Source organism: Choloepus didactylus, chromosome 6, assembly GCF_015220235.1.
Source record: "Choloepus didactylus isolate mChoDid1 chromosome 6, mChoDid1.pri, whole genome shotgun sequence".
NCBI classification, from domain to species: domain Eukaryota; kingdom Metazoa; phylum Chordata; class Mammalia; order Pilosa; family Megalonychidae; genus Choloepus; species Choloepus didactylus.
Genome location: NC_051312.1, coordinates 78,074,094 through 78,100,305, shown reverse-complemented (window position 1 = coordinate 78,100,305; position 26,212 = coordinate 78,074,094). Strand labels below are relative to the sequence as shown.

At 37.9% G+C, this 26,212-nt stretch overlaps 2 protein-coding genes across 2 annotated transcripts; both read left to right on the top strand.

The window, feature by feature from the left end:
- The first annotated feature begins 689 nt into the window (after positions 1-689).
- On the top strand, positions 690-1,655 carry LOC119537695 (olfactory receptor 56B4). Its single transcript, XM_037840238.1, has one exon. It carries the CDS (start codon positions 690-692, stop codon positions 1,653-1,655), a length of 966 nt encoding a protein of 321 aa, XP_037696166.1.
- An 18,983-nt stretch (positions 1,656-20,638) lies between these two features.
- On the top strand, positions 20,639-21,532 carry LOC119537711 (olfactory receptor 56A3-like). Its single transcript, XM_037840253.1, has 2 exons — positions 20,639-20,900; positions 21,135-21,532. The coding sequence occupies exons 1-2, from the start codon at positions 20,639-20,641 to the stop codon at positions 21,530-21,532; spliced, it is 660 nt and encodes a 219-aa protein (XP_037696181.1).
- The last annotated feature ends 4,680 nt before the right edge of the window (positions 21,533-26,212 follow it).

The window sequence follows — 26,212 nt, the reverse complement described above, 5'->3', positions numbered from 1 at the left end:
TCTTTAAATTAAATCAAAATACTATAAGAAATAAAATTTTGAACTGGACATGCCCTTAATGATACCACTTTTATAATATTTCTCAATTATATTCAAAAGAAAGAACCTGAAAATTTTGAATAGATTAATAGCAAAATGTGGTCATAAATTAATAAATAGCCAAATGTAGAAAGATACAACAGGTAATACAATGAAGATGACAAATTGTCCTTTATGATATGGAAAACTGTTTAGTTCATTTATTCCACCACTCAAGAATAAGTTACTGAGTGCCCATTCCATGACTTTGAACAAAATGTTAACAAAGACAAAATAAAAACTTATCTCCATATAATGAGGTAAAATGCTTAAAAACAAAAAGAAAAATGGGACTAAATATACCAAATATTGACATTTCCTTTCTGTTAGTGGTAAAATAATCATTGGTGGATTTGGACCTCCTTATTAGACAGGCAACTGAGGTGACAAATAAATATTCAAACCTTTCCATGTAGAACTTATATTGCCTTTCTTTGTTGAGCTATGTGGAATATTTCCAGGAGCCAAAGAAAAGAGGAGAGTTAGTCATGATGAAAGGAACTGGTTCACAAGAAAGGGGACTGTAATCATAAGTGTCACGCACACTTTAAGCACAATTTCTTTCCTATTTCAGTTTTATGGACAGACACTGAGAACAGGGCACCTGTACAATGGATACCTCCACCAGTGTTACAAACAGTTCCAGCTTCCAGAATTCCTACTTCATCCTGATGGGCCTACCAGGAATTCATGAGTGGCAGCACTGGCTCTCCCTGCCTCTGGCTCTGCTCTACCTCTTAGCTCTTGGTGCCAATCTCCTCATCATGATCACCATCCAACATGAGCCCACGCTCCATGAGCCCATGTACCATTTTCTGGGCATATTATCAGTGGTGGACATTGGTCTGGCCACCACCATCATGCCCAAGATCCTGGCCATCTTCTGGTTTGATGCCAAGGCCATCAGCCTTCCTGAGTGCTTTGCTCAAATCTATGTCATCCATTACTTCCTTTGCATGGAGTCTGGTATCTTCCACTGCATGGCAGTGGACAGATACATAGCCATCTGTCACCCCCTTCAATACCCCTCCATGGTCACTGAAGCTTCTGTGATCAAAGCCACAGGATTCATGGTGCTCAGGAACGGCCTGTTGACCATCCCAGTGCCCATACTGGCTGCCCAGAGACACTACTGCTCCAGGAATGAGATTCAGCACTGCCTCTGCTCTAACTTGGGGGTTATCAGCCTGGCTTGTGATGACATCACTGTGAACAAATTTTACCAACTTGTCTTAGCATGGGTCCTGGTTGGGAGTGACATGGCCCTGGTGTTTTCTTCCTATGCTCTAATCCTCCATTCTGTGTTGAGGCTGAACTCAGGGGAAGCAATGTCCAAGGCTCTGAGCACCTGTAGCTCCCACCTCATCCTCATCCTCTTTTTCTACTCAGGTATCATCGTGCTGTCTGTCACACACTTAGTAGAGAAAAAGCTTCCCCTCATCCCTGTACTCCTTAATGTACTGCACAATGTCATCCCCCCTGCACTCAACCCCATGGTCTATGCACTCAGGATGCAGGAACTCAGGCTGGGTTTCCAGAGACTGCTTAGGCTGGGTGGAGACATGGCCACCGAGTAACTCCAGCTTAGAAACCATTAAGTGTTAGGAAGGGACCGAGGTTTTTTAGTTCTCAAAGGACCTGGGCAGTAGTGCTGCCTTTACCACTCTCTAGGAATGAAAATGGCCAATTATATCATGAAATCTGTCAGCTTCATATACCAAGATACGCAAATTAAAATTACAAAGAAATTTCCGCTTACTTAGATAGTAAGCAATATTAGAAAATGGAATGAACCTGAATCTTCAGGACACCCTAAGCTTGACATTCTTACATACATTTGGTGAGACATAAAATTCGCCCAAACATCCAAATAAACAAACAGGGAAAATTAGCATTGCTATCAATGTTAAAATTTGTTTATCTACTAATTTTACTTTTAAAAAGATATTGAAATGAAATATTCTAAATGCATGTAGGTATAAAGAAATTCATGTTATATTATTAATACTAAAAATAAAGCATTCAAGGGAGGTCGGCAAGATGGTGGCATAGAGAAGAGTGGAATTTAGTTAATTCCCTGGAACAACTAATGAACAAACAGGAACAACTAGTAAATAATTTGGAATAACTGCTGGGGGACAACTGTGACTGTCCACACATCGTACACCAACCTGGATTTGGAGGAATGCCTGAAATCACAGCATAAACTCTGTAAGTAAAAACTGAGGAACTGTGCTGGCAGCTCCCTCCCCCAAGGGCAGGCTGAGGTGCAAAACCTTGCTGTGGTAGGGAGCAGCCCTCTCCCATCTAGCAAATATAGCTCAACCAAGCTCCAACTGACGTTTTAATTGACAAATGTGGACTGCTGAATACAAGCTGCAAACCCCCAAAAAGCAGATGGAGGCTTTTAGTGGCAACTGACCTTAAAGAACCAGAAGACTCAATGGCCCTGGGAGAGGAGCCCAGAAGATCAGGTGTTACATCTGGCTGAAAAGTGAAACTGGAGGGGGCCTTGTACTGGCTTTAAAAGGGGGCTTTCTTTCCCTTTTACTCTCTTACAATCTGAGGGCTTCCGAAGAGAGAGCCACAGCCATTTTTAGTGAGAAAGCCTCAGCCACTTTCAGTTCCCATCACTCTGACCCAGACAGGGGTGCAGTAATAGAGTCAGAGAGACAATTCAACTGCAAATAATAACTCCCTAGGGGTGTATCTTCCCTAAGAGTAAGGAGGTAGGGCCCAGCTTCCCTTCAGAACTGGACCCTAGAGCCTGGGGGAAAAAAAGCCAAAACAGAAACTGAAGGTGCCACATCTCCTTACACAAGTAGGGAGTGACAGGGTGACAGGTGCCACCAGCTGGGCACATTAGGAAAAGCACAGTGACTGGAGACCTCACAGGAAAGTCTGTCATTCTTCTAAGATACACCCTGAATATAACCCCCTTCTGAGAACTGAACCCATTCTGGTCTGGGAAAATCTGACAGGGGTAACCAAGGAAACCAGATACCTAGATAACAGAAAACTACAATGTATACCAGGAAAAACAAAGATATGGCGCAGTCAAAGGAACAAACTTACACCTCAATCAAGATACAGTTGAGATATTGTCTCACTTTTATGAAAAAATCGATTAAAGATTTTCAAAGAAATATGCTAAATCAAATGAAAAACCAAATCAGTGAGTTAAGGGAAGATATAACAAAAGAGATGAATGCTATAAAGAAAACACTGGGTGAACATAAGGTAGAAATCAAAAGTTTAAAAAAACAACTGGCAGAATCTATGGAAATGAAAGGCACAACACAAGAGATGAAAAACACAATGGAGATACAAAACAGCAGCTCTCAAGAGGGAGAAGAAAACATTCAGGAACTGGAGAACAAGATACCTGAAATCCTACATGCAAAAGAACAGATAGGGAAAAGAATGGAAAAATATAAACACATCTCAGGGGATGAATGACAACATGAAACTCATGAATGTACATGTCATGGGTATCCCCGAAAGAGAAGAAAAGGGAAAAGGGGCAGAAGCAATAATAGGGGAAATAATCAATGAAAATTTAACATCTCATATGAAAGACATAAAATTACAGATCCAAGAAGCACAGCATGCCCCAAACACAATAGATCTGAATAAACCTACACCAAAACACTTAATAATCAGATTATCAAATGTCAAAGACAAAGAGAATCCTGAAAGCAGCAAGAGAAAAAGCGATCCATTACATACAAAGGAAGCTTGATAAGACTATGTGTGGACTTCTCAGTAGAAACCATGGACACAAGAAGGAAGTGCTTTGATATATTTAAGATACTGAAAGAGAAAAACAGCCAATCCAGAATCCTATATCCAGCAAAACTGTCTTCAAATATGAGGGAGAGTTTAAAATATTCTCTGACAAACAGACAATGACAGAGTTTGTGAAGAAGATATGTGCGCTACAGGAAATATTAAAGGGAGCACTACAGACAGATAGGAAAAGACAGGAGTGAGAGGTTTGGAACAATTTTGGGTGATGGTAGCACAGCAATGTAAGTAAACTGAACAAAAATGACTGTGAGAATGGTTGAAAGAGGAAGGTTAGGAGCATGTGGGACACCAGAAGAAAAGAGGAAAGATAAAGACTGGGACTATATAACTCAGTGAAATCTATAGTGCTCACCAATTGTGATTAAATGTACAAATATGTTTTTACATGAGGGAGAACAAATGAATGTCAACCTTGGAAGGTGTTAAAAATAGGGTGGTATTGGGGAAAAAATACCATCAATGCAAACTAGAGACTATAGTTAACAGAAACATTTTATTCTGCTTCCTTTAATGTAACAAAGGCAATATACCAAAGCTAAATGCCTTTAAGAGGGGGACATAAGGGAGAGGTATGGGACTCTTGGCATTGGTGATGTTGTATGACTCTTTTATTCTACTTCAGGTTAACTCTATCTTTCCTTTTGTTCTTTTTTAGCTGTCATGCTTTTTCTCTTTCTTTTTCTTTATTTTTTTTTCCAAGTGAAAGACCTAGAATGTAACGCTTAATATATACAAAAGACACACTTTAAATAGAAGGAGCTATAAAGGCTGAAAATAAAGGAATGTTAAAAATATATCATGGAAACACAAAACAAGAGAATGTTGGGTTGTTGTACTAAGCTGATTAAGGCAAGATATTAAGAGGAGGAACATTCCTAGAGATGAAGAGGAATATCTTAATAGTAATGCACAATGCTAAAGTCAGAATATGTTCCACATAATCAGTCTTCAGAGAAATGCAAGTGCTGATAAGGATTCAGAGCAATTGGGACTCTCATGCATTGCTTGTGGGAATGTAAAATGCTACAAACAATTTGGAAAACAGTTTGGCAGATTTTTTTCATAAAAATGAACATGCATTTAGTATAGAAGCCAGCAATTCATACCTGAGTAGTTATCCAAGAGTAAAGAAAATATATGTCATCTAAGGATTTGTAAAACAAAGTTCGCTGCAGCAGTATTAATCATGGCTCTCCAGAGAAACAGAACCAACAGCACATATAATGAGATTTAGTATAAGGAATTGAGTCATGTGACCAACGGGCTGGCAGGTCGAAACTCCATAGGACAGGCCACATGCTGGAAACTGTGATAAAAGTGATGTTGACATCCTTAGTCTGAAAGCCCCAAGGGAAACTGGCTGGCTGAAAATTCCAGCAAGAGACAATGCAGAAGTTGAGGCAGAAATTGGTCTTCTAACTTCTGCAACCCTCAGTTCTGGATTTTAACACTTCCAAATTATTGGATGAGGAACCAGCCCAGATTGCTGAGGATATTCTCCTGTTCTGATTGTAGACACAATCAACTCCAGATGCAATCAACTGATTATAGATGCAAATCCCATCTGTGACATAACCTCACAGTAACAAGCAGAATAGTTCTTGACCAAACAACTGCACACTATGACCAAGCAAAGTTTACACAGGAAATTTACCATCACCACAGCTTTATTCATAGCAGCCTAAAATTCAAAGCAATCCAAACGTTCATCAACTGGTCAAGTGAAAAACATTATGGTGTATTCAGACGATGGAATATTACTCTGCAACAAAATGAATGAATTTATAATACACAAACCAGTGAAGAATCTCAAAAATGTGCTAAGCAAAAGAAAGGAAAAGCAAGGAGCTAATGGAATGATCCCATGTATATAAAACTCTGGAAAAGACTAATTAAATCTACTGTGATATAAAACAGATCAAGATTTGGTCGAAGCCAGGAGTTGTGTGAGGGGGAACAAGGGAACTTTCGTGGGTGATGGAAGTGTTCTATATCTTTTTCTGGTTGAATTTACATGACTTTTAAACATTTGTGAAAACTCATTAAAGTTTACTGCTAACATTGGTACATTTTGTTGTAAATAAATTATGTCTCCATAAAGTTGTTTTAAAACAGTTGTTTTCTTGTTTATTTGTTGGGACTTTATATTAATTTTTGATAGCTTTACCTTAATGAGTGGACGTTTTTAGTTGAAAAATAATCCAGTTTGTCAATCTTTCCTTTTTTATTAGTGCTTTATTGTGTCCTGATTAAGAATTATTACTCTACCCCAAACTCATGAATATAGTCTTTTTCTGTTCCATCATCTAGAATTTGTTGGTCTTAACCTTTCTTATTCAATATAGAAATAACATTATGGAAGATCTATACTACAGACAAAGATTCATTTTTCCCTAGAATAGTCCATTCACCTAATACCATTTATTTATACTTCTTATTGTAGTAACACATATGCTACTCAAAATTCCTCATTTTAACCACATTAAACTATACAATACAGGGGTGTTAATTACATTTGCTATTGCGCTATCTGGTATATTTACCTGAAAAGAAAATGCTTTCCTCTACTGCACCATGAGTTAAAAATCAAGTGCTGATAAATTCATATATAAATGGGGCCTTTGATTCTACTTTTTCATTAATCTCTTTGTTTTTTTTGTTTTGCAATACCACACTGTTAATTATTGTAACTTTAGCGTACTTCTTGCTTGCGTACTGTAAAATTTCCTAACTTTCCTTTTTCATGTATTTTTTTCTCAACAAGTAGGTGAGGAAGTACTAATTTTTAAGATTAGACTAAGTATCATACTGGAATGTTCAGGAGAAGTCTTGGCCCCAGCTGGTCAGTATAATATTTCTCAATCCCCTGGTATTACGGGGGCCCCTCTTTTGATGCTGTGAGGCAAATAGAGCATGTAGGTCTGTCACTCCTTTTGCATTTGATGAAAAGTGTGGTTCTTAGATTCATAGACTCCAAAAAACAAAAGTATAGTAATAGTGGAACACAAAAAGAACCAATCTACTACACTCTATAATGAGAAATTCTATCATCTTGCACATAAAAGCAACTGACCACAAAAAGGGTCCAAAAGGCACAGTGGAGAAACTTGCTACCAAGACAGTGTTTGCTCATTACTATGCAAGAAACACCACAAAAGATTTCATTAAATAGGCTTCTTCTTTAACAGACAAAGAATCAATAGCCATACAGCAACAGTGTTACATTGCAGGATATGCATCAAAGAAATAATTATTAACCAGTGAGAAAGAGGTTACCTTAACTCTGGCTGAGGAAGGATTATCAGTCTCTCACTTAGAAGTTTATAAACTCTTGAACCTGCTCAAATATGTCCAAAACTAAACCTTTTGGAAGGGAAAATTATTATACTAGTTGGGGTCATAGTAGAAACCCAGCAGCACTCAAAAGTTTTACAGATGTACCTATCACTTGGAGAAGTAAGGAATGCCCATTTAAATCACTTAGGAGTTGCCTCCAAAAATCCACAACAGGCTTTAGGTAAGGTTAAAAATTATCAATTTGATCCTGTGAACTTGGGGTTAAAGTAGTCGGAATTTAAGCTGGACCAGCAGTCTGACAAGGAAAAAGTGTATCATCAATGTGTCAGAGAAAGTAACAAAAATCGTGTAAGAGTATGCTAAGTATGTGAGACACGTCTTCTGACAGTAATAAATGTGGTGCTAGACTGATGTTTTCACACTGGACTGCAGTGTTTTTACAGGTAGACTTGGAATGGTTACTATTACCAAAGTTCAGATGATGTTTTCCTTGATGGACTTTGACATAAATCCAGTCACCAGGATGTAGATCATAAGACAGCTCATCCATATATGTTGGTGGGGATTTTAGAATCTGAACAAGAAAGACTTGTCATCATTAAATACTATCAAATTCATGAATACCCTCTGAAGGACAGACACAGTGTAAGGAATTCTGTGAACCTATCCATTACTATTTCATAAGCAGATGGTCCCAGTTTTCTATTGACTGTATCTCTTGTGCTCATGACAGTTTTGATCAAGACATCTGGCCATGCATATTATCGAGTTTTTATTCAAATTTGCATGTTACCTTTCCAAAGAATCTATTGAGTCTGAGGATATGCAGAAGGAAGGGCTCTCTAATCTGTAGGGCTTTACAGAATTTATAATCCAACATATAGAATATGAGATTTCTCACTCATTGGGTAAGGGGGAGCAGGCAGTTGTCTGGTTCTGTGCTCCTTGGTCTCTCTCCTGGTTACATCTGCATCTTTTTCCTTCCTTTGCTTACTTAGTTTGCTTCCCAGGCTGGATCCTTCCAACTCCAGCCCTCTTTGCCCTCAGGATCTTCATCTCAGCAGACAATGAGGCCTGAGGACTGGAGAACAGGTGAGGAAAATGAGACTGAGCTCTCCTCTGCACATGTGAGAGAGAGAGGAAATCCCTTGCAGGGGAAAGTGCAGGCAAACCCCTTCCTCCCAGTCTGACACAGAGGGGAGCTCTGAACACGCTGAGGGTGGTGAGAGCAGGAGGACCTTCCAACTGAATGTAGATCCGGGAGTCCTGAAACAGGAGGTCCTTGAGCATGCCCCTTGCTGATTAGAGAAAGAAAATCCAGCTGCATTTGGTGAGTTATCAGTCTCAGCTGCAGTCAATTGACTGATGATTTCATAAACCAGCCTGTTGGTTTATTAATCAGACATAAACGTCCTCACAGCAATTGTTAGGCCAGTGTTTGCTTGACCAGACAGCTGGGCACTACCTATAACCTGGCCAAGTTGACACATGAACCCAACCATCACAAGTGGTTATGTTAATATCAGACAGATTCCCTTTCTGGTATGGTTAAATAAGATCCTACCTGCCACTTGTACATAATACCTATTAAATACATTATATATATGTATGAAGAAAAACATGAGCAAACTAGAGGGGGATTGAAATTTTGAAGAAGGAAATGGGGTGGAGTGAGTTTATCATTTTTATTCATTTCAGCTTGAAGAGATGATAAAGTCAGTGCCAAACATTAGAATGGTTAAAAACCCTGATAGAACTCTGATAGAAAACTCTGATAGAAAACCAACAGTATCTTTATCTTTCCTAAAGAACTAGATGACAGAGCTTTGGGCAACAATAGCTGCTACAAAGACAGACGGGAATCTAGAAAAGTAGAGAACCAGAATGTGAAAACTTCAAATTCTGCAAACAAACTCTGCCAAATCTGTAGTCAATTCCCACCCCAAGCATGCACAGAGTAGATACAGTCTGATTCAGATAAAGACAAAGAGCTGAATTAATATTTGAGTGGCTGTCAAAGAGAGAATTTTCCAATTTGGGTCCTGCTTGGTTAATTGCCTACTAAATTGAAAATGTCAATGCTGTTTGGAAGGCCATATGAAAACTTCAATGCCCTTTGGAAGGCCAAAACAGAAACCAGAGCTTCCACAACATAAAGCTCACAATACTCAGCATACAATCCTAAATTACTCAACATACAAAGAACTAGAAAACTTGATCCAATCAGTAGAAAAAAGGCAATCAAAAGAGACCAAACCCAAGATCACCCATAAATTAAATGTTTCAGTTAAACTTTAAGGTAGATAATGCTCACTGAAGTAAAGGAAAATAGGCTCCCAATGAATGAAAAGATGGGAAATCTCAGGGGATAAATAAATTATATTCAAAAGGAACAAGTAAAAAACAGACATACATAATATTTGAAATTCAAAAGTCACTGAATGTGCAGAGGTGCAGGGTGGATATGACAGAGGAATGAGTCAGTGAACTTGAAGATAGGACAAAAAAAATTATCTAACCTAAAGAAAACAGAGAAAAAAATTAAGAAAATAATAGCAACTCAGAGACATGTGGCATAGCTTACATAAATGAATCTGGAGTCCCAGAGGGGAGAAGACGGATTTTAGGGCAAAAAGATTGAAAGATATAAAAGCTAACATGTCCCCCAATTTAGAAAAAGACATGAGTGTATAGATTCAAGAATCTCAGTAAACTACTAGCAATGTAAATACCAAGCAGTATAAACAAGTAAAAGTGGCCTATTCACTCATGATCCAACTTCAGAAAACCAAAGATAAGAGAAAATCTTGAAAGCATCCAGAGGAAAACTACACATTACAAAAGAAAGAGAACATTTCAAATTACTTCTCAGTCTTCGTTAGAACATATGGAAGATAGAAAAAATGGAATACTATCTTTAATTTACCAAAAACAAAAAAATAAAACTGTCAATCTGAATTCTATATTCAGTAAAAATACCCTTCAACAATGAGTGCAAAATAAAGACATTTTCAGGTAAAAGAAAATTGAGATAATTTGTCCTGAAAAGATCTGCTGAAAAAGAATGCTAAGAGATATTTTTCAAGCTAAACAGAAATGATAACAGTTGGAAACATGGATAATAGTGAAGAATGAAGAGCACTAGAAATGGGCAACAGTCACAGGGAGACAATTTTCTGAAGAAGAAATACAAAGACTCAAAAACATATGGAAAGATGTTCAACTTCTCTGGCTATTAGGGAAATTCAAATCAAAACCACAATGAGCTATCATCTCAGACCTACTAGTATAGCTATTATCAAAACAAAACAACAACAACAAAAAAAAAATTACAAGTGCTGGAGAGGATGTGGAGAAAGAAGCATACTTATTCACTGTTGGTGGGAATGCATAATGGTGCAGCCACTCCGGAAGGCAGTCTGGTGGTTCCTCAGGAAGATAAGTATACAATTGCCATATGATCCAGCAATCCCATTACAAGGTATGTACCCAGAGGAACTGAAGCTGAGACACAAATGGACATTTGTAAACTGACTGCCAAGAGATGGAAATAGGCAAAATGTCCATCAATGGATGAGTGGATAAACAAACAGTGGTATATACATGTGATGGAATATTATACAGCTGTAAGACAGAACAAAGTCATGGAACATATAACAACATGGATGAAACTTGAGGACATTATGTTGAGTGAAGTTAGCCAGAAACAAAAGGACAAATTCTGTATGGTCTCACTAATATGAACTAACATTAATGAGCAAACTTTGAGAGTTAAAGCCAAGAACACGGGATATCAGGAGCTAGAAAGAGGGTAGAGATCTGGCATTTGATGCTGAAGGAATATAGAATGTTCAACAGGACTGACTGTATAGATCCAGAAATGGATACCACAATACTGTGTGCTAGTAGCACAATAATGTAACAATACTGAACAAAGATGTCCGTGAGTAAAGTTGAAAGAAGAAGGAATCACACCAGAAGGAAAGATACACAATAAAGACTGGGACTGTATAACTTATTGAAATTTAGAATGGTCAATGATGGTGACTGTTCTGGTTTGCTAATGCTGCCATTATGCAAAATACCAGAAATGGATTGACTTTTTTAAAAAGGATGTATTAGGTTACAAATTTAAAGTTCTAAGGCCATAAAAGTATCCAAACTAAGGAAACTTTTAGAAGAAAATCTAGGGAAATATCTTGAGACTTTGTGATAGGAGGTGGTTTCCTAGACCTTACACCCAAAATGAAAGCTATGAAAGAAGAAATATATAAATGGGATCTCCTCAAAACTGAATACTTTTGCATGTCAAATGACTTTGTCAAGAAAGTAAAAAGGCAACCTACTCAATGGGAGACAATATTTGGAAACCACATTAACAGATAAGGATTTAATATCCAGAATAAATAAAGAGATCCTACTACTCAATCACAAAAAAAAAAAAAAAAAAAAAAAAAACAGCCAACCTACTATTTCCATGACTTCTTTTGAAAATAGAACCATAATTTATGGCTATTTTTTCCAAGCAAGACATGCTAAAAGATGACTGTATCTTGAGCTCTAAGATATCTGTACTCCCAGGAGACTCTATAATTACAGTATCCTAATGGCAGCAATATGGTAGCCATTAGCAACACAAGGCTATTGAGAATTTGAAAGGTAGCTACTCAAAACTGAAATGTGCTTTAGCTATAAATACGCCACAGATTTTCAAGACTTAGTGCAGAATAAGTCTTGATAATGTTTTTGTTGATTATGCATTGAAATTTCAACATGTTTGATACATTTGTTAAATGAAACACATATGAATAAAATTAATGTAACTTACAAAGAAAAAGATAAGAAAGCCAGTAAGTGGTGAAGCCAGGATGAGAATATCAAAAGTCTGATTCTAGAGTCCATGCTCTCAGCCACTAAATTATTTTGCCTTGAGAAGCACAATTCCCTAAATAACCCTACCTCAGGAGTTTACAAGGGATATCTGAATGGAAAACTCTGCTTAGTCAAATATATGGAGGTCCAGAAAAAGCACAGCTTTCTACTTGGTAGATTTGGACAAGGCCAAACTTCAGGATTCTTTTTTTTTCATTCACTTGGAAACATTGGATGACAGCAGCCCTTGACCGCACCCAAGGGCAATAATTTCTTCCTGCTCAAAGCGAATTTCACTTTAAGGGCATAGTGTCCATCATTTTCTTACTGGATTATGTTTTATTGTTTCTCTTTGAGAATTCCAAGTATGTTTTCTTTGATTTGGCTTCACTGGAAAAGGCCAAATCTCCTGTTCTGATGACAGGTAGAGTGGGGCATGGGGAGAGTGGGGTATACCAGGGGACTCAAGAGCAGTCCAAAACAGGAAAACATTTTGAAGCATAGCAGGCAAGAAAAATATCCTGTTAGCCTAGAAAAGAAGGTGAGGGAGGCTGGCAGCTTTCGGTATATCAAGAGTTTGGGCCTAAGAGAACCATTCTATGCCTGTAGGATTGAGTAACACAACTGACTTTAGCTCACCCATCTCGGTTTCTTGATGCTAACGACCTGGAGATTCCCTTGTGATAATCAGATTGTGAGCTAACCTGTCAAAGGAATCCCATCGACGATGAGCAATGTTTTAACACAAGGGTCTTTTTTGATTGATATACCACCAATCTCTATTTTCCTGCTCTGAGGAAGTCCCGCCTCAGGAAGTTAGGGATGACACAGACAGCTGGCCAAGAGTGCTCCTGGACTTTTCTGCAGGCTGCTTCCTGCTCTGTTCTCAGAGTGAATCCTCTACAAGATCTTTCTGTAGCTCTGAAGCTGTGCCAAGCACCTCCCTACTCCTTAAAAAACCAACAGCTATTTCCCAGAGTTCAAGATGGACAGGAAGAAACTGATAGGACAGACATTTCAAAATCAAAAGAAAGAGTAAGTAAGAATTAGAATGGATAGGGCAGACATTTCAAAAACAAAAGAAAAACCAAATAACCTAAAATAACTATATTGAAGCTACTTTTTTTAAAAATGCAATGGCTTTGGTTTGTTCATTTTCTTGGGGTATGGTAGGAACACGTTGGAAGCAATGTAGTTATTTTAGAATATTTGTTTTTCTTAATCCTTTGCTTTGTTTGAAATCTTGTGAGTTTTTTTGTTGTTTTTGTAATTATTCGATAAAGTTTTAAAAAAATCAAAAGAAAGAGTGAGTTAGAATTACAATAAAAATTACATGTAGGGGATAGAGGAGTGAAGAATCGCATTTCAGGATTCATTATTCAACATTTTCACAAGCATACACTGCTTGCTATCGGACAATGTGATGTGTCACAAATTGGAGAAAGATAAATAAAACAATGTTAGAGATGATGTTCTGTTTTTGAGCATGGATGACAGAAAAAATGAAACCCTTCACCAAGAAATTAAAGAGGGAAATGGGAAAGAAACATGGGTTTTAAGAATTTTAAAACTTCAGTTATATTTGAAATGTTACACATAGGACTTGCAAAATATCCAGGTAGAGTTTCCCAGCAATCATTCAAAATATAACATGCTCAGAAATCAGAAAAAAAAATCAGGTCTGAAGATACAGATTTCTTTGTTGTTATTCAAAGAAAAGAACAAATAAGGTAAGAGGTATTAATTAGCATGTAAATAATTCAAAAAAAAATAAAGATGCTTTAAAGTCTGAAGTTTAGACTGAGGAGAATTTTCACGTTATAGGCAGTTGGAGATTTAAGAGAAAAAGGAAATATTTGATAAAATATTATTCTAGAGGGGGTAGGAAACAATTAAGGACTTCTGGGTAAAACCATGACATGAAAAAGTATCTACTTTCTTCCCACTATCCTATTCACAAAAGAAAATTTCTTATAATGGAAACCAGGGATATTGTCTACATAGCAAAACTGAAGATCTTGTGTTAGGTAGTTTGGTAATGGAACAGAGGAGCAGAAAATCTTTGAAGATGGATCTCCCACAGAAAAAAATATCATAGCTGCTATGACGACACCAGTACATTCTAACTGAACATCAGTCCTGACTTATAGCAATACAAACCACACACAGATGTAAATATATCACTATAGAAGAGAAGACTAAAAGGTTTATGAAACAAAAATTAAAAGAAACATAAACCACTTTTGTGACTTTATAGAATAATTCCTAAAAATTATCCAAAAGAAAATCAAAGAGGAAAGATATGGTGACTATGACTTCAACAAATTAAAAGATTTCCAAAATAATGGATACCATGCACCAAAAATGACGGATGGATGACAAGGTGGAGGAGAACTAGCAATATATAGACCAAAAAGGGAATAATATTACAATATGCAAGGAAATTGTATACATGTCAAGAAACACATATATTATTAAAACAAAAAGAAAGGCAAAGTATGTGAACAGTTAAGTCACAGTATGAAAACAAGAAATGACTAAACAGTATAAGAAGAATGTCCAGCTGACAGAAGAAAATCAAACCAAAATAAGATAATACTTTATACTGATTGACTTTTCCAAAACATATAGTGCTGACTGAAAACTTAAAAAGTATCAGATTTATGACCAGATGATATTTTGATAAATTAAATATAAAATCATTCTCTCATAGATAAACATATAGCTAAATAAGCTTGATGAAGATTAAAAAGATGTATTTTAAACACTAGGTTTGTTGCTTTCAAAATGGAAAGGAAATAACAATAGTCTTGGGATATGCAGGAGGAAAAGAAATAAACATAAAGCAAAATAAGGCCTTGAAGAAACTGATCTTAATTGCTTGCAACTGAAGGACTGTGACTAATTCACACGAGGTTCAAAATTAAAAGAAATAAAGGAACAAATCATGTTCCGAAACTGATACTCAGTTATATATAAATCCCATTTTAAAATCTCTCACGATAGTATAAATTGCTATAGGAGCTCTCTCTCTCTGAAAAACACATTGTATTTTCTAAGAAAGATTTTGTGAAGTTTTTCTTGCACTTTATCATTATAATGCTGATAACCGTTGTAAGAAGTTAGCATTAATCTATTCGATGGCATAATTGGACCCTACACAATAAGGACATGTAGGAAGCCCATGAGTACCTCTGAGCAACTTTAATGGACTTGGAAGATGTTGCCTGTACATGTGCAAATGAGTGTGACCATAAATAAATGTATATGTGAGATCCCTTATTCAGGAGACTGAATTACAGCCTACAGGACACACAGCCAATGTAGTGCCTCCAAGGGATCTTCCCTCCAGAGAAAAAGTCATTCTTTTCTCCCATCTGTTGCCTGTCTGTGCCATGAAGTCCTTGGGGCACCTAGGAGTATACACGAAGATGTCCCCAAAAGGCATGGTCCCCTGAGGCTCTAAGTTATAACAGCCCCAGATTCTTCAAGAGCTAACCAGAGCTTCAAAATCAGTGAAGGCAAACCCATGCTTCACATCCTCTGTAAGGGTGCCTGGGAAGGAAAACATGTAGAGGGTACCAGAGGAATGGCTGCCCCAAGATAGGAAGGCTCTAACTCTTCTGCCCTGATCTATGATCCTTTCCGTTACTGACACAGTGGTGCTAAGGTATTTTTAACAGAGGGCAGAAGAGACTGCCTCTTTTCTCAGGTCAAGAGTTATGTGTGAGAGCCTGTGTTCTGGGCCCTTCTTCCTTTTGGTAGTGCAAGGGAGGCTGAGAAGCAAGAGACTGTCCATGGAAGATTCCTGGATATGTTGGGAGAATTGGAAAGTGTGTCATCTGGAGCCTAGTTGAGAAACTTGTGGTTTCTAACTATGAATTTGAAAATCTAGGGGTCTTAGAAATGAGAATCTACATACAAATGCTTAATAGTGGGAGACATGTTAAATTCAGTCTATATCACCTCCGAAGTTGGAGACAAAGACACAAAGACAACCGTGGGCACACAGTGGAGTCCAGGACATAGTTCAGTGGATTTCAGAACCATCTAAAGAATTTGTAAATGCTAGTGTACCCAAACCAGAGAATTATGCCTGCAAAAGCAATGAGCCATCTGTCCCTACATGTACTTAATAAGATCTGAAAGTATACTAGTAAGAAATGTTTTGCATATTTCTCTGGATCCCATGTTGTTAGATGATCTCATCCACTTTGTTAAACCTGCAGCCTATGAAAAAGCTTGAGCTGCAGGGGGCACTTCTTCATTCTCTGACTTTCAGTTTCCCTGACTTCCTCCTCTTGTCCCTAGCTGGAGTTAGTAACCATTAGATCTTATATTCAAACACGTGACAACACTGAAAAACTCTGACTGCAAACCAAGATCAAAAGCAAAGATGTAAACGACAAATTTCTTTCCAGGTGCTTTATCTCTAGGGATGAGTAGGACTTCAAAGCTTGTTGAATAATTATGGATTGAAAAACATGTAGGAACCTTAAAGAGATAAAAGAAGGATAAAGGAAGAGTCCATAACTGTAAAAGAAGTCAAATAATCTTTCTATGTCCTCTTCAGAAATATCATTCTAATGCAAGATATAATTATACTACTTTTCTGCAGGAAAGGAAAACCATTCTGATTCCTCTGGGTTCCCCAAGAGTACTCATGCCTTAACCAACAGTTCTTCCATGTCTCTGAACCCTCCAAAGGTCATTTAAATATTCTCAGTGATAGAAGGAGGGAATTCTTAATTCTCTCTAGCAGTACTTTAACAGCCTTGGAGAAGAATAGATCCTTGGAGGTGGTGAAATTTGAGCTGTCATTTGTAAGTTAAATGTAATAAATTTTCAGAGGGGTGACAGAGGATGGGATGAGAAAAGAACAAATGACACAAACTAAATGAGGAAGGTGATATTTGGAGAGGAAATGTGGAATGTGACAGCCCAAATTGTGCACGTGCTGTGGAGATACCCAAAGCTAAGGGTGCTTGTACCACCTATAACAATCCTGAGCTTCCCAGGAGCAGTCATTTCTTGCCCCAAACTCACAACTGTGGCAATGGAAAGAGAGGGAAAGACTGACGAGAATGGACATAGTGCCCAGGCCTGAGATGTCTCTTTGGTCATGAACTCAAGACTGAAATTAAAGACATCCTCCACTTCTAGTATGCCTCACACTCAGTAGATCACTCCATGAAGTCAAAGCAGAAAACAAGCAGACAATAGGTGAGATTTGAGAAGCAGGGCATATGGAGATAAAAAATAATAAAATGAGTAAGGGGATCTGGCTATACAAATACTTTCGTAATTTTCATTGAACCCTTAGGTGGCAAAGAGTAAGACAGGACCCAGTGGAAAAGCAGACTAAGGATGGAATTGACCTTAGGGGAAGGGGCGGGGTGGGGGAAGGGGAGGCACAAGTCAGATTTGCAAGTGGAAAAAAATGGAAGATTCCAGCCTGCTGGAAAAATGCCCTAAGGATTTCTGGTAGGAGAAGAAAACAACAACAACAACAACAAAAATGCCCAATAAAATATGCAATTTGAGATCACCATGGTGACACACTATTCAGATATATTCACATACTCACTGATCTAAGACTTGAAGAAAGCATTTGCAATTTTATTTCTCCCACATTTGAACTCTACCAGTTAAACTGTGGAAATGACACAATCACTGAAACCCTATTCACCAATTTGAAAAAATTAATTGATAAAATTTAGTCAACTTGCCCTACCTACCTCACAATTATGAGCCACAAATGAAATAGTATATTTCAAATTCATTACAAAATTGCCAAAGCCACTACTGATAAACCTATTGTTGGCAAGAGAAAAATAAACTGGAAGATAATCTAAATCTCTTCTGAATATGAAGTGACAAGGACCATCCCTAGTAGACTCAGGCTGCGCAGAACCTCCAGCTTTGGGAAGTAGAGGATCAGGATGACTAGAGGAAGGCACCTGGGAGGAAAGCCCATCCTCCCTCCTCTTGGTAGCAGCCCCAGGGACTGACAGGGCCTCTCTGATGTGGAATATTTGTTCTGAGAGGAGCCAGCTGGACACCAATGGAAATACATCTGAGGAACAAGAAACACATAACTGGAAGCAAAAATACTATTTACATCACTACAAGTATGAATCTATCAGTATGAAAATATCATTCAGTTCTGGCTTCACATTTTTATCAAAAATCCCTTCCTTCTTCTCCAAACCCAAAACTATGTCTCCCCATACCACACTGCATTTTCAGAATTATTAATTCAACCATGGGTGAAGTTTGTTTCCTTTGTTATAGGCATATTGAAGTGGAAGTTATTTTCACAGAAATAGTTACTATGCTCAGAGAAGTCACAGAAAACAATCCAATCTAACCCTCTATATGAGGCACGATTAGGATTAGCTATAGTGTGGATGATTAAAAAAAGCTGATTTGAGCTCTCAATTCTCTCATTCTTACATGTTGATAATAAAACATGTCTCAAAAAATATTGGATAATTAAATGGCATGAACCCCTAGAATATTCGAGCATTGTTCCCAACTAGTAGCAAAGACCTCAAAGGTAATTAATGTCTAACTTAACCTTTTATTGGCTAGCTTAATGTGTAAGAAGCAAGGCAATTCTTAAACACCTGATGAACAGCATTTCCAAATCCACAGAATAACACCTTAACAGAGGCCTCTGCCCTCGTAGACAGGTTTGGATACAATGGACGCAGGATCAGTGACCACACCAAGACCTGACCCCTCTCTTTATGAAGCTACGACCTTCTGGGTCTCTTTCACATTCAGTGAAGAGGAAATCTGCATCCTTTACCCTTAACGTGAATGTGGGTACCATATGATTTTATTTAAAATTCTTTTTCTCTATCCTCTGCCCCAGGACAGAGTCAGCCAGCTCTCCCCTACACTCTCACAATATTCTGTGCATGACCCGGTCACTGCTCCTAACATTTGTTTTCTTATTCTTCCAGCTTTCCCAGGGAAACTTACTTCTTTGAGAGTCAGGACAGTTCCTTATTCAATATTGTGACCCTAAAAGCTACCAGGATGTCAGAGAAAAAGATTAAATGATGAGAGAACAATGGCAACATTGAACTATTGTCTAATGAGTGGGGGTGTGTGTCTGGATCATTATATGTAAGAAAGAACAGGGAAACGGAAAAAAGGGTTTTAAAAACGTTAAAAATGGACTTGACCCCTACGTATCACAATCAGAGGAACCAACTTTTCATCTTTATTGACAATGATTGCTTCCTAATAGCTATGTGGAATTGATATTTTTCCTGTCAAATCATTTCCTCCAAATGTAAGTGGTCTTACAATTACAAAGATAAGAAATAGAAAGAAAAAAAGCAATTATTTGTTAAAGTCCATACCTACCAAATAAAAGTGACTCTTTAAACAAATTAAAAGTTAACTTTATCTTCTGCATATCATAAGTTAAAATCTCTAACAGAGCAAATTAAATATAGCTGAAAGCCAAAAGGGGATGGCATGAGGACTAGTGAAATTTCTTCTTATCCCTACTTGTGCCAGACTCTGCTAGTAGTTTGATATACTGTTACAGTTAATGTACAGACATGTCAGTCTATGTGGTCATAAGAAAGACAACAAAAAGGAAGAAACTGTTACAAATTTGGAGACTCACTGTCACAAAAGTCTTAGTTCTTGTTTTTCCAGTCAGTATATACAACTTTGAACTCTTCTCTGGAGAACTACAAACCAAAGCAGTGCTTTCAGGTTAAACTCTATTCTTAACAGTAATCACCAATTTTTGAGTATTTAAGTGCATGTAAAACTCAATCATTTTCATGAAATAATGTTTAACCTTATCAATGAAGTGAATGTTTTTCAATTTTTTCTGATGTATAGTAAGAAATTCAGTTTTACATCATAACCTAACACAGAATGTCTGTGTACACACTTACACACAAACATAACTGAACACAATCTTCATGAAACAAAATATAACCTTCAAGGTACTGAATACCAATGTTTCCTATAAAGTAGTAACTTGCTTTTCTATTCTACTCTATTTCATTGAAGATCATGCCTACTGATTATTTAATTGATTACACAAACTACTTAGGATATCACTCTCAACTAAGTAATTCCTAATGTGTCAGAGAGTTAAGCTGCCACATTTGCAACATCAGAAACAAACTTCTATGATAGCTATTCACGAACCAGCTAAGTAGTTTTCTACTTCTCCTTAGTTTCTATAAAGACATAACAAGTCTATAGAAAATAAACATAGAACACATCAAACATTAACCCAAATCATATTACTTCTGTCCACTATATTGTTTAGAGGGATAGATATGTCCCACTAGAATTGCACAAAGGATAAAGAAATACATATACTCTGATCTGCATAAATGACCAGGATCCTTAAGTGACCCTAGGTAAATAAAAAATGGTGCTATTTCACATATCTTGAGTCAGTAATTATTTTTCTAATTTTACAGATCAGTAAAAGAAAGCTGTAAAAATGAGAGAAAAAAACTGCTTTCTCTTCAGAGTGTATAAATCTATCAACATTTAATAAATATTTTTGTGGAAAAAAAATATATGAGAGAATATGGCAGCACACCAAAATCATACCACCTCGATGGACGTGTCAGACTTCCTCCTGAACTGTTTTGTCAGGTCCCACAGCTGGCAGCTCTGGCTCTCCCTGCCCCTCAGCCTCCTCTGCCTCCTGGCCATGGGGGCCAACACCACTCTCCTGATGACTATCTGGCTGGAAGCCTCTCTGCACGAGCCCATGTTCTACCTGCTTAGCCTCCTCTCCATTCTGGACGTGGTCCTCTTCCTCACTGTTATTCCAAAGGTCTTGGCCATCTTGTGGTTTGACCTCAGGCACATCAGCTTCTCTTCCTGCTTCCTCCAGATGTTCATCAAGAATTGCTTCATGGCCATGGAGTCCTGAACCTTTATAGTCATGGCCTATGACCACTATGTGGCCATCTGTCACCCACTGAGGTACTCATCCATCATCAATGACCAATTTGTAGCCAAGGCTGTCTTTTTTATTCTTGCCAGAAATGTCCTTGTTACCATGCCCATCCCTCTTCTCTCTGCCAGACTCCATTACTGTGGGAGAAATGTCATTGAGAACTACATCTGTGCCAATATGTCTGTCTCCAGGCTCTCCTGTGACGATGTCACCATCAATACCCTCCTCCAATTTGCTGGAGGCTGGACCCTGCTAGGATCTGACCTCATACTTATCTTCCTCTCCTACACCCTCATACTGAGAGCTGTGCTGAGACTCAAGGCAGAGGGGGCTGTGACCAAGGCCCTAAGCACATGCGGCTCCCACTTCATTCTCATCCTCTTCTTTAGCACCATCCTCCTGGTCTTTGTCCTCACTCACGTGCCTAAGAAGGTCTCCCCTGATGTGCCAGTCTTGCTCAATGTCCTCCACCACATCATCCCTGCAGCCCTCAACCCCATTGTGTATGGGGTGTGAACCCAAGAAATCAAGCAAGGAATCCAGAGACTACTGAAGAAAGGGTGGTGGTAAGGGCAACTGCAACTGGATCTCTCCATTCCCAAAGTAGGATTACCCCTTGGATAACTAATGGACAAGTTGCCTGAAAAGCACAGCTCTGAGTTACAGTCTCAAACTGGGTAAACCACATATTCTGTCTTCTCTTCTAACTCTTCAGGGTTTTATTGTTTGTTTCCTTGTCTCTCATTCCTCCTTCAGGAATCTCTCTGATACTGTCTCTTCTGTTCATGCTTATAATCCTATTTTGTCCAAAATAATGAGATTCCTTAAGGTAGGTTCTAGAGTGAGAATTTTATGTTCCCTAAACGACAACTGTATATTTTTCATGAATTTTGTATTCCTGAAAAAATAATTGTGGGTGTTTTGTGGTTGTCTTAGTGCGAAATGTTTTATTGTTATAGTCACAAAGGAAATATATCGGAGAAAAATCCAAAGTGGAATTTCATCCCTAAATAATGGGAGCTCATCACTATTCCATAATTACATCTTTGTCTCTCAGACCTCTACCAAATATCCCCCACACTCTCTCTTTATCCCTCTCTCTCTTCCTCTCCAACACTGGCCAGGTTAATTGCCTGCTAAAATGAAACTTCAGCACTCTTTGGAAGGCCATAACAGAATCCAGAACCTCCACAACATAGAGCTCAGAATATTCAGCATACAATCCTAAATTAATCAACATACAAATTTCTACAACACATTGCTCTAAGCCCAAGAAAAAAGGCAATCAACTGAGATGAAATACAAAATTACCCATATACATTAAATGATGCAATTAAAATTTTAATCTTCCTAATGCAAATTGAAGTAATGGAAAATACGTTTGCAATGAAAGAAAAGATGGGACATTTCAGGGGATAAATAAATTATATTAAAAAGAAACAAGTAAAATCCAGCAACTTATTACAATATATGAAATTTAATCACTGAATGCACAGAGTAGCAGGATAGATATAACAGAAGAATGAGTCAGTGAATTTGAAGACAGGACAAAATAAAATTTCTAGCCTAAGAAAACAGAGAACAAAAATTTTAAGAAAATAATAGAAGCTCAGTTACCGGTGGCACATCTGATAGATATGAAATTGGAATCCCAGAGGGCAAAAGACAGAGATTAGGGCAAAAAGGTCAGAATTCATAAAAGCTGAAATTTCCCCAAATTTAGAAAAAGACATAAATTTATAGATTCAAGAGTCTCAACAAAGTACAAGCAGTGTAAATATCACACAGTATTAACAAATAAAAAAGGCCTATTCATATCATAATCAAACTTCTGAAAACCAAACATATGAGAAAATCTTGAAAGCTTCCAGAGAAAAATTATACATTACAAAAAAAAGAGAACATTTCAAATTTCTTCTCACTCTTCATTAGAAAATGCGGGAGATAGAAAAAAATGGAATAATATCTTTAATTTACAAAACAAAAAACAAAACTACAAATCCTGAATTCTATATGCATTAAGAAATAGAGTTAAATAATGAATAAAGACATTTTCAAGTGAAATAAAATTAAGAGAATTTTTCCTGAGATGATGTGAAAAACAAGAATGCCAAAAGATTTTTCTTCAAGGTAAAAGGGAATGACAGCAGAGGAAAATATGGATGTGCAGGAAAGAATGAAGAGCACTAGAAATGGTAAGGATCAGATAAATATAAAGGATGGTTCTTTTCTCCTAAATTCTTGACATGGTTTAGGACTATTTAAAACAAAAATTTTAACATTGTCCTGTGGGGTATATGAATTTTGAAGATGTTATACACATAACAATTATATCACATATATAATACATTTGAAGTGGTATAATATTAACTCTAAGCAGGCTGTGAAAAGTGAAGGAAGTATATTGTAATCCCTAGAGAAAAAACAAAAACATAATGCAAAGAGATTATTTTAAAAGGCAATGGACAGATAGAAGAGGCAGAGCTAACCTCTCCACTGTGGAATAACTACAGAAAAGGCAGAAAACAACCAGGACAGCAGTTCCAGTGTACAAGCAGCCAGAGAGGGACTTCTACATTATATATGGAGGAACTGTATGAAAAAGCAAGATGATTATGAATGAAAAGATGGGTAAGTTTATGTAACCATGACTGCCTCTGGGGCTGGCTGCTAAGCGCTGGCTGCCAGCAGATGAGGTAGGACTTGCGCTCTCCCGCATTTCTATCTTTGCAACCTGGGGAGTCATCTTTCAGTCCTGCTGCAGGGAGTACCCCTGTAGGGAGTTGGGAATCAACAGACTTATTTTACCCACACACAGAGACAGTGCTTACCCCAAAAACCCTGAGGCAGATCATTGTGGGTGGCTGGTTTGGGGGAATACTGGGAGGTGGGGGGAGACCTCCCCTAAGGAGGAGAGGGGACGCATACCAAAGCAAAGCCAATCCAACAAGTAGCAGGCAAGAGAGAAAATCTATGTTCTGCTGCCTGTATTCTTTCCCCATGGAAGTCCACGGTGTTCAGGGTGTGCACGGGTAGAGAGGTGGGGAAAAGGGAGAGAGCCACATGGAAGCACCAGGAGCTCCTCCCCCACCCCAGAGGCCCACAGGTGCAAAGCAGGCAGGGATCTTGTGGCCCGATGGATAGCAGGGCACTTTCAAGCTGGCTGAGGGCTGGAAAAGGTGAAACTCAACCCCACAGCCCAGAGTTTTTCTACTGGGAAGTCTGGAAATCACCAGACCCGTCGTGCCCTCAAGTGGACTCTCCAGAGAAGTGCACAGTGCCCACCCTCCACCCCAGGGGCTGGCAGTCTCCAGCACACACAGAGACCTGATGCACTGTGGACTTCACCTGGTTTGGATCCTGCCCAGCTAGCTGCTGCAGTCAAGGAAAAGCGGGCTTGAGGGGAAGAGGTAGCCCAAGAGCACCATGTGTTGGGAAGACAGGGAAAGTGCACTCTTGTAAATTGCTGTTATCCCAAATCTTCTACAGAAATCCAAATAGATTCGCATCTCCTATGGGCGGCCTTCCCTTGGTCTGAAGGGGAATTACTGATAGACCAAGTGCCAAAGGAGAACTGTCTATGCAAACCCAAGCAACTATAAAATCTTAGGTATGTGTGGGAAACCAACTTTCAAAAGAATCTTATCAAGATAATAAATGTGAAGAAATCATCAGAAAATAACAAAGCACCTGAAGATGCAAGAAGATACAGTCAAGCAAAATGACCAAATTAAAAAGGCAGAGGAGACAAAAAATTTGAAACAACTCATCAAAGAAGTACATATAAATCTCCAAAATAACTTCAATGAGTTGGCTAAAGACATAAAGGATACCAAGAAGACACTTGATGAGCATAAAAAAGATTTAAAAGAGTAAATAGAAAAACGGCAGATTTTATGTAAATTAAAGACACTGTAGATCAAATTAAAAATACACTAGAGACACACAACAGCACACTTGAGGAAGCAGAAGAAAGAATAAGTGAACCTGAGGACAGGGAATTGAATGCAAATGCACAACAGAACAAATGCTGGAAAAGATGAAAAAAAATTGAATTGGATCTCAGGGAAATGATGGACAACATGAAACACACAAATATAAGAATCATGGATGTACAGAAGGAGAAGAGATGAGAAAAGGACTAGGAAGAGTGTATCAAAATATAGTTGGGGAAAACTTCCCAACCCTTATAAACAACATGAATATGCAAATCAAAGAAGCCTAATGCACTACAAATAGAATAGATCCAAATATACCTACTCCAAGTCTCATACTAGTCAGACTGTCAAATGCTGAAGAAAAGGAGAAAGTCCTGAAAGCAGCAAGAGAAAAGCAATTCACCACATACAAGGGAAGCCACAAAAGACTAAGCACTGACTCCTCAACATCCACCATGGAGGCAAGAAAGCAGTGATAAGACATATTTAATATTCTGAAGAAGAAAAATTGGCAGCCAAGAATTCTTTATCCAGCGAAGCTGTCCTTCAAAAGTGAGGAAGAGCTTAAAATCTTCAAAGACTATCAAATGTTGAGAGCATTGGTTAACAAGAAACCTTTCCTGTAAGAAATACTATAGGGAGTTCTGTCAGTTGAAAAATAAAAATGAGAGAGAGAGGTCTGGAGAAGGCACAGAACTGAAGAGCATTAGTAAGCATAACTTAAAGGAGAAAAAGAGAGAGAGGGAAAAAATAGATTTGACAAATAAAAACCAAGGGATAAAATGCTTGGTTCAAGTATGGCCTTTGCAGTAATAACTTTGAATATAAATGGATTTAACTCCCCAGTTAAATGAAACAGATTAGCAGAATTGATTAAAAAGTATGGTTTATCTATATGCTCTGTACAAGACACACATCTTAGACCCAAGGATACAAATAGATTGAAAGTGAAATGATGGGAAAAAAATATTTCACACAAGCTGGAACCAAAAGAAAGCATGGGTAGCTTATTAATATCAAACAAAATAGACTTTACATGCAAAGTTGTTATAACAGCCAAGGAAGAACACTATATATTAATCTAGGGGACAATTCACCAAGAAGAAATATCATAAATGTTTATGAACCCAACTGAGGAACTCCAAAGTACATGGGGGAAACATTGGCAAAAGTGAAGGAAGCAATTAAATGTTACTGAGAACTGCATCTGTGCTTATGGCTTCATTTTATATGAATTTTTTAATATATACACATGTAA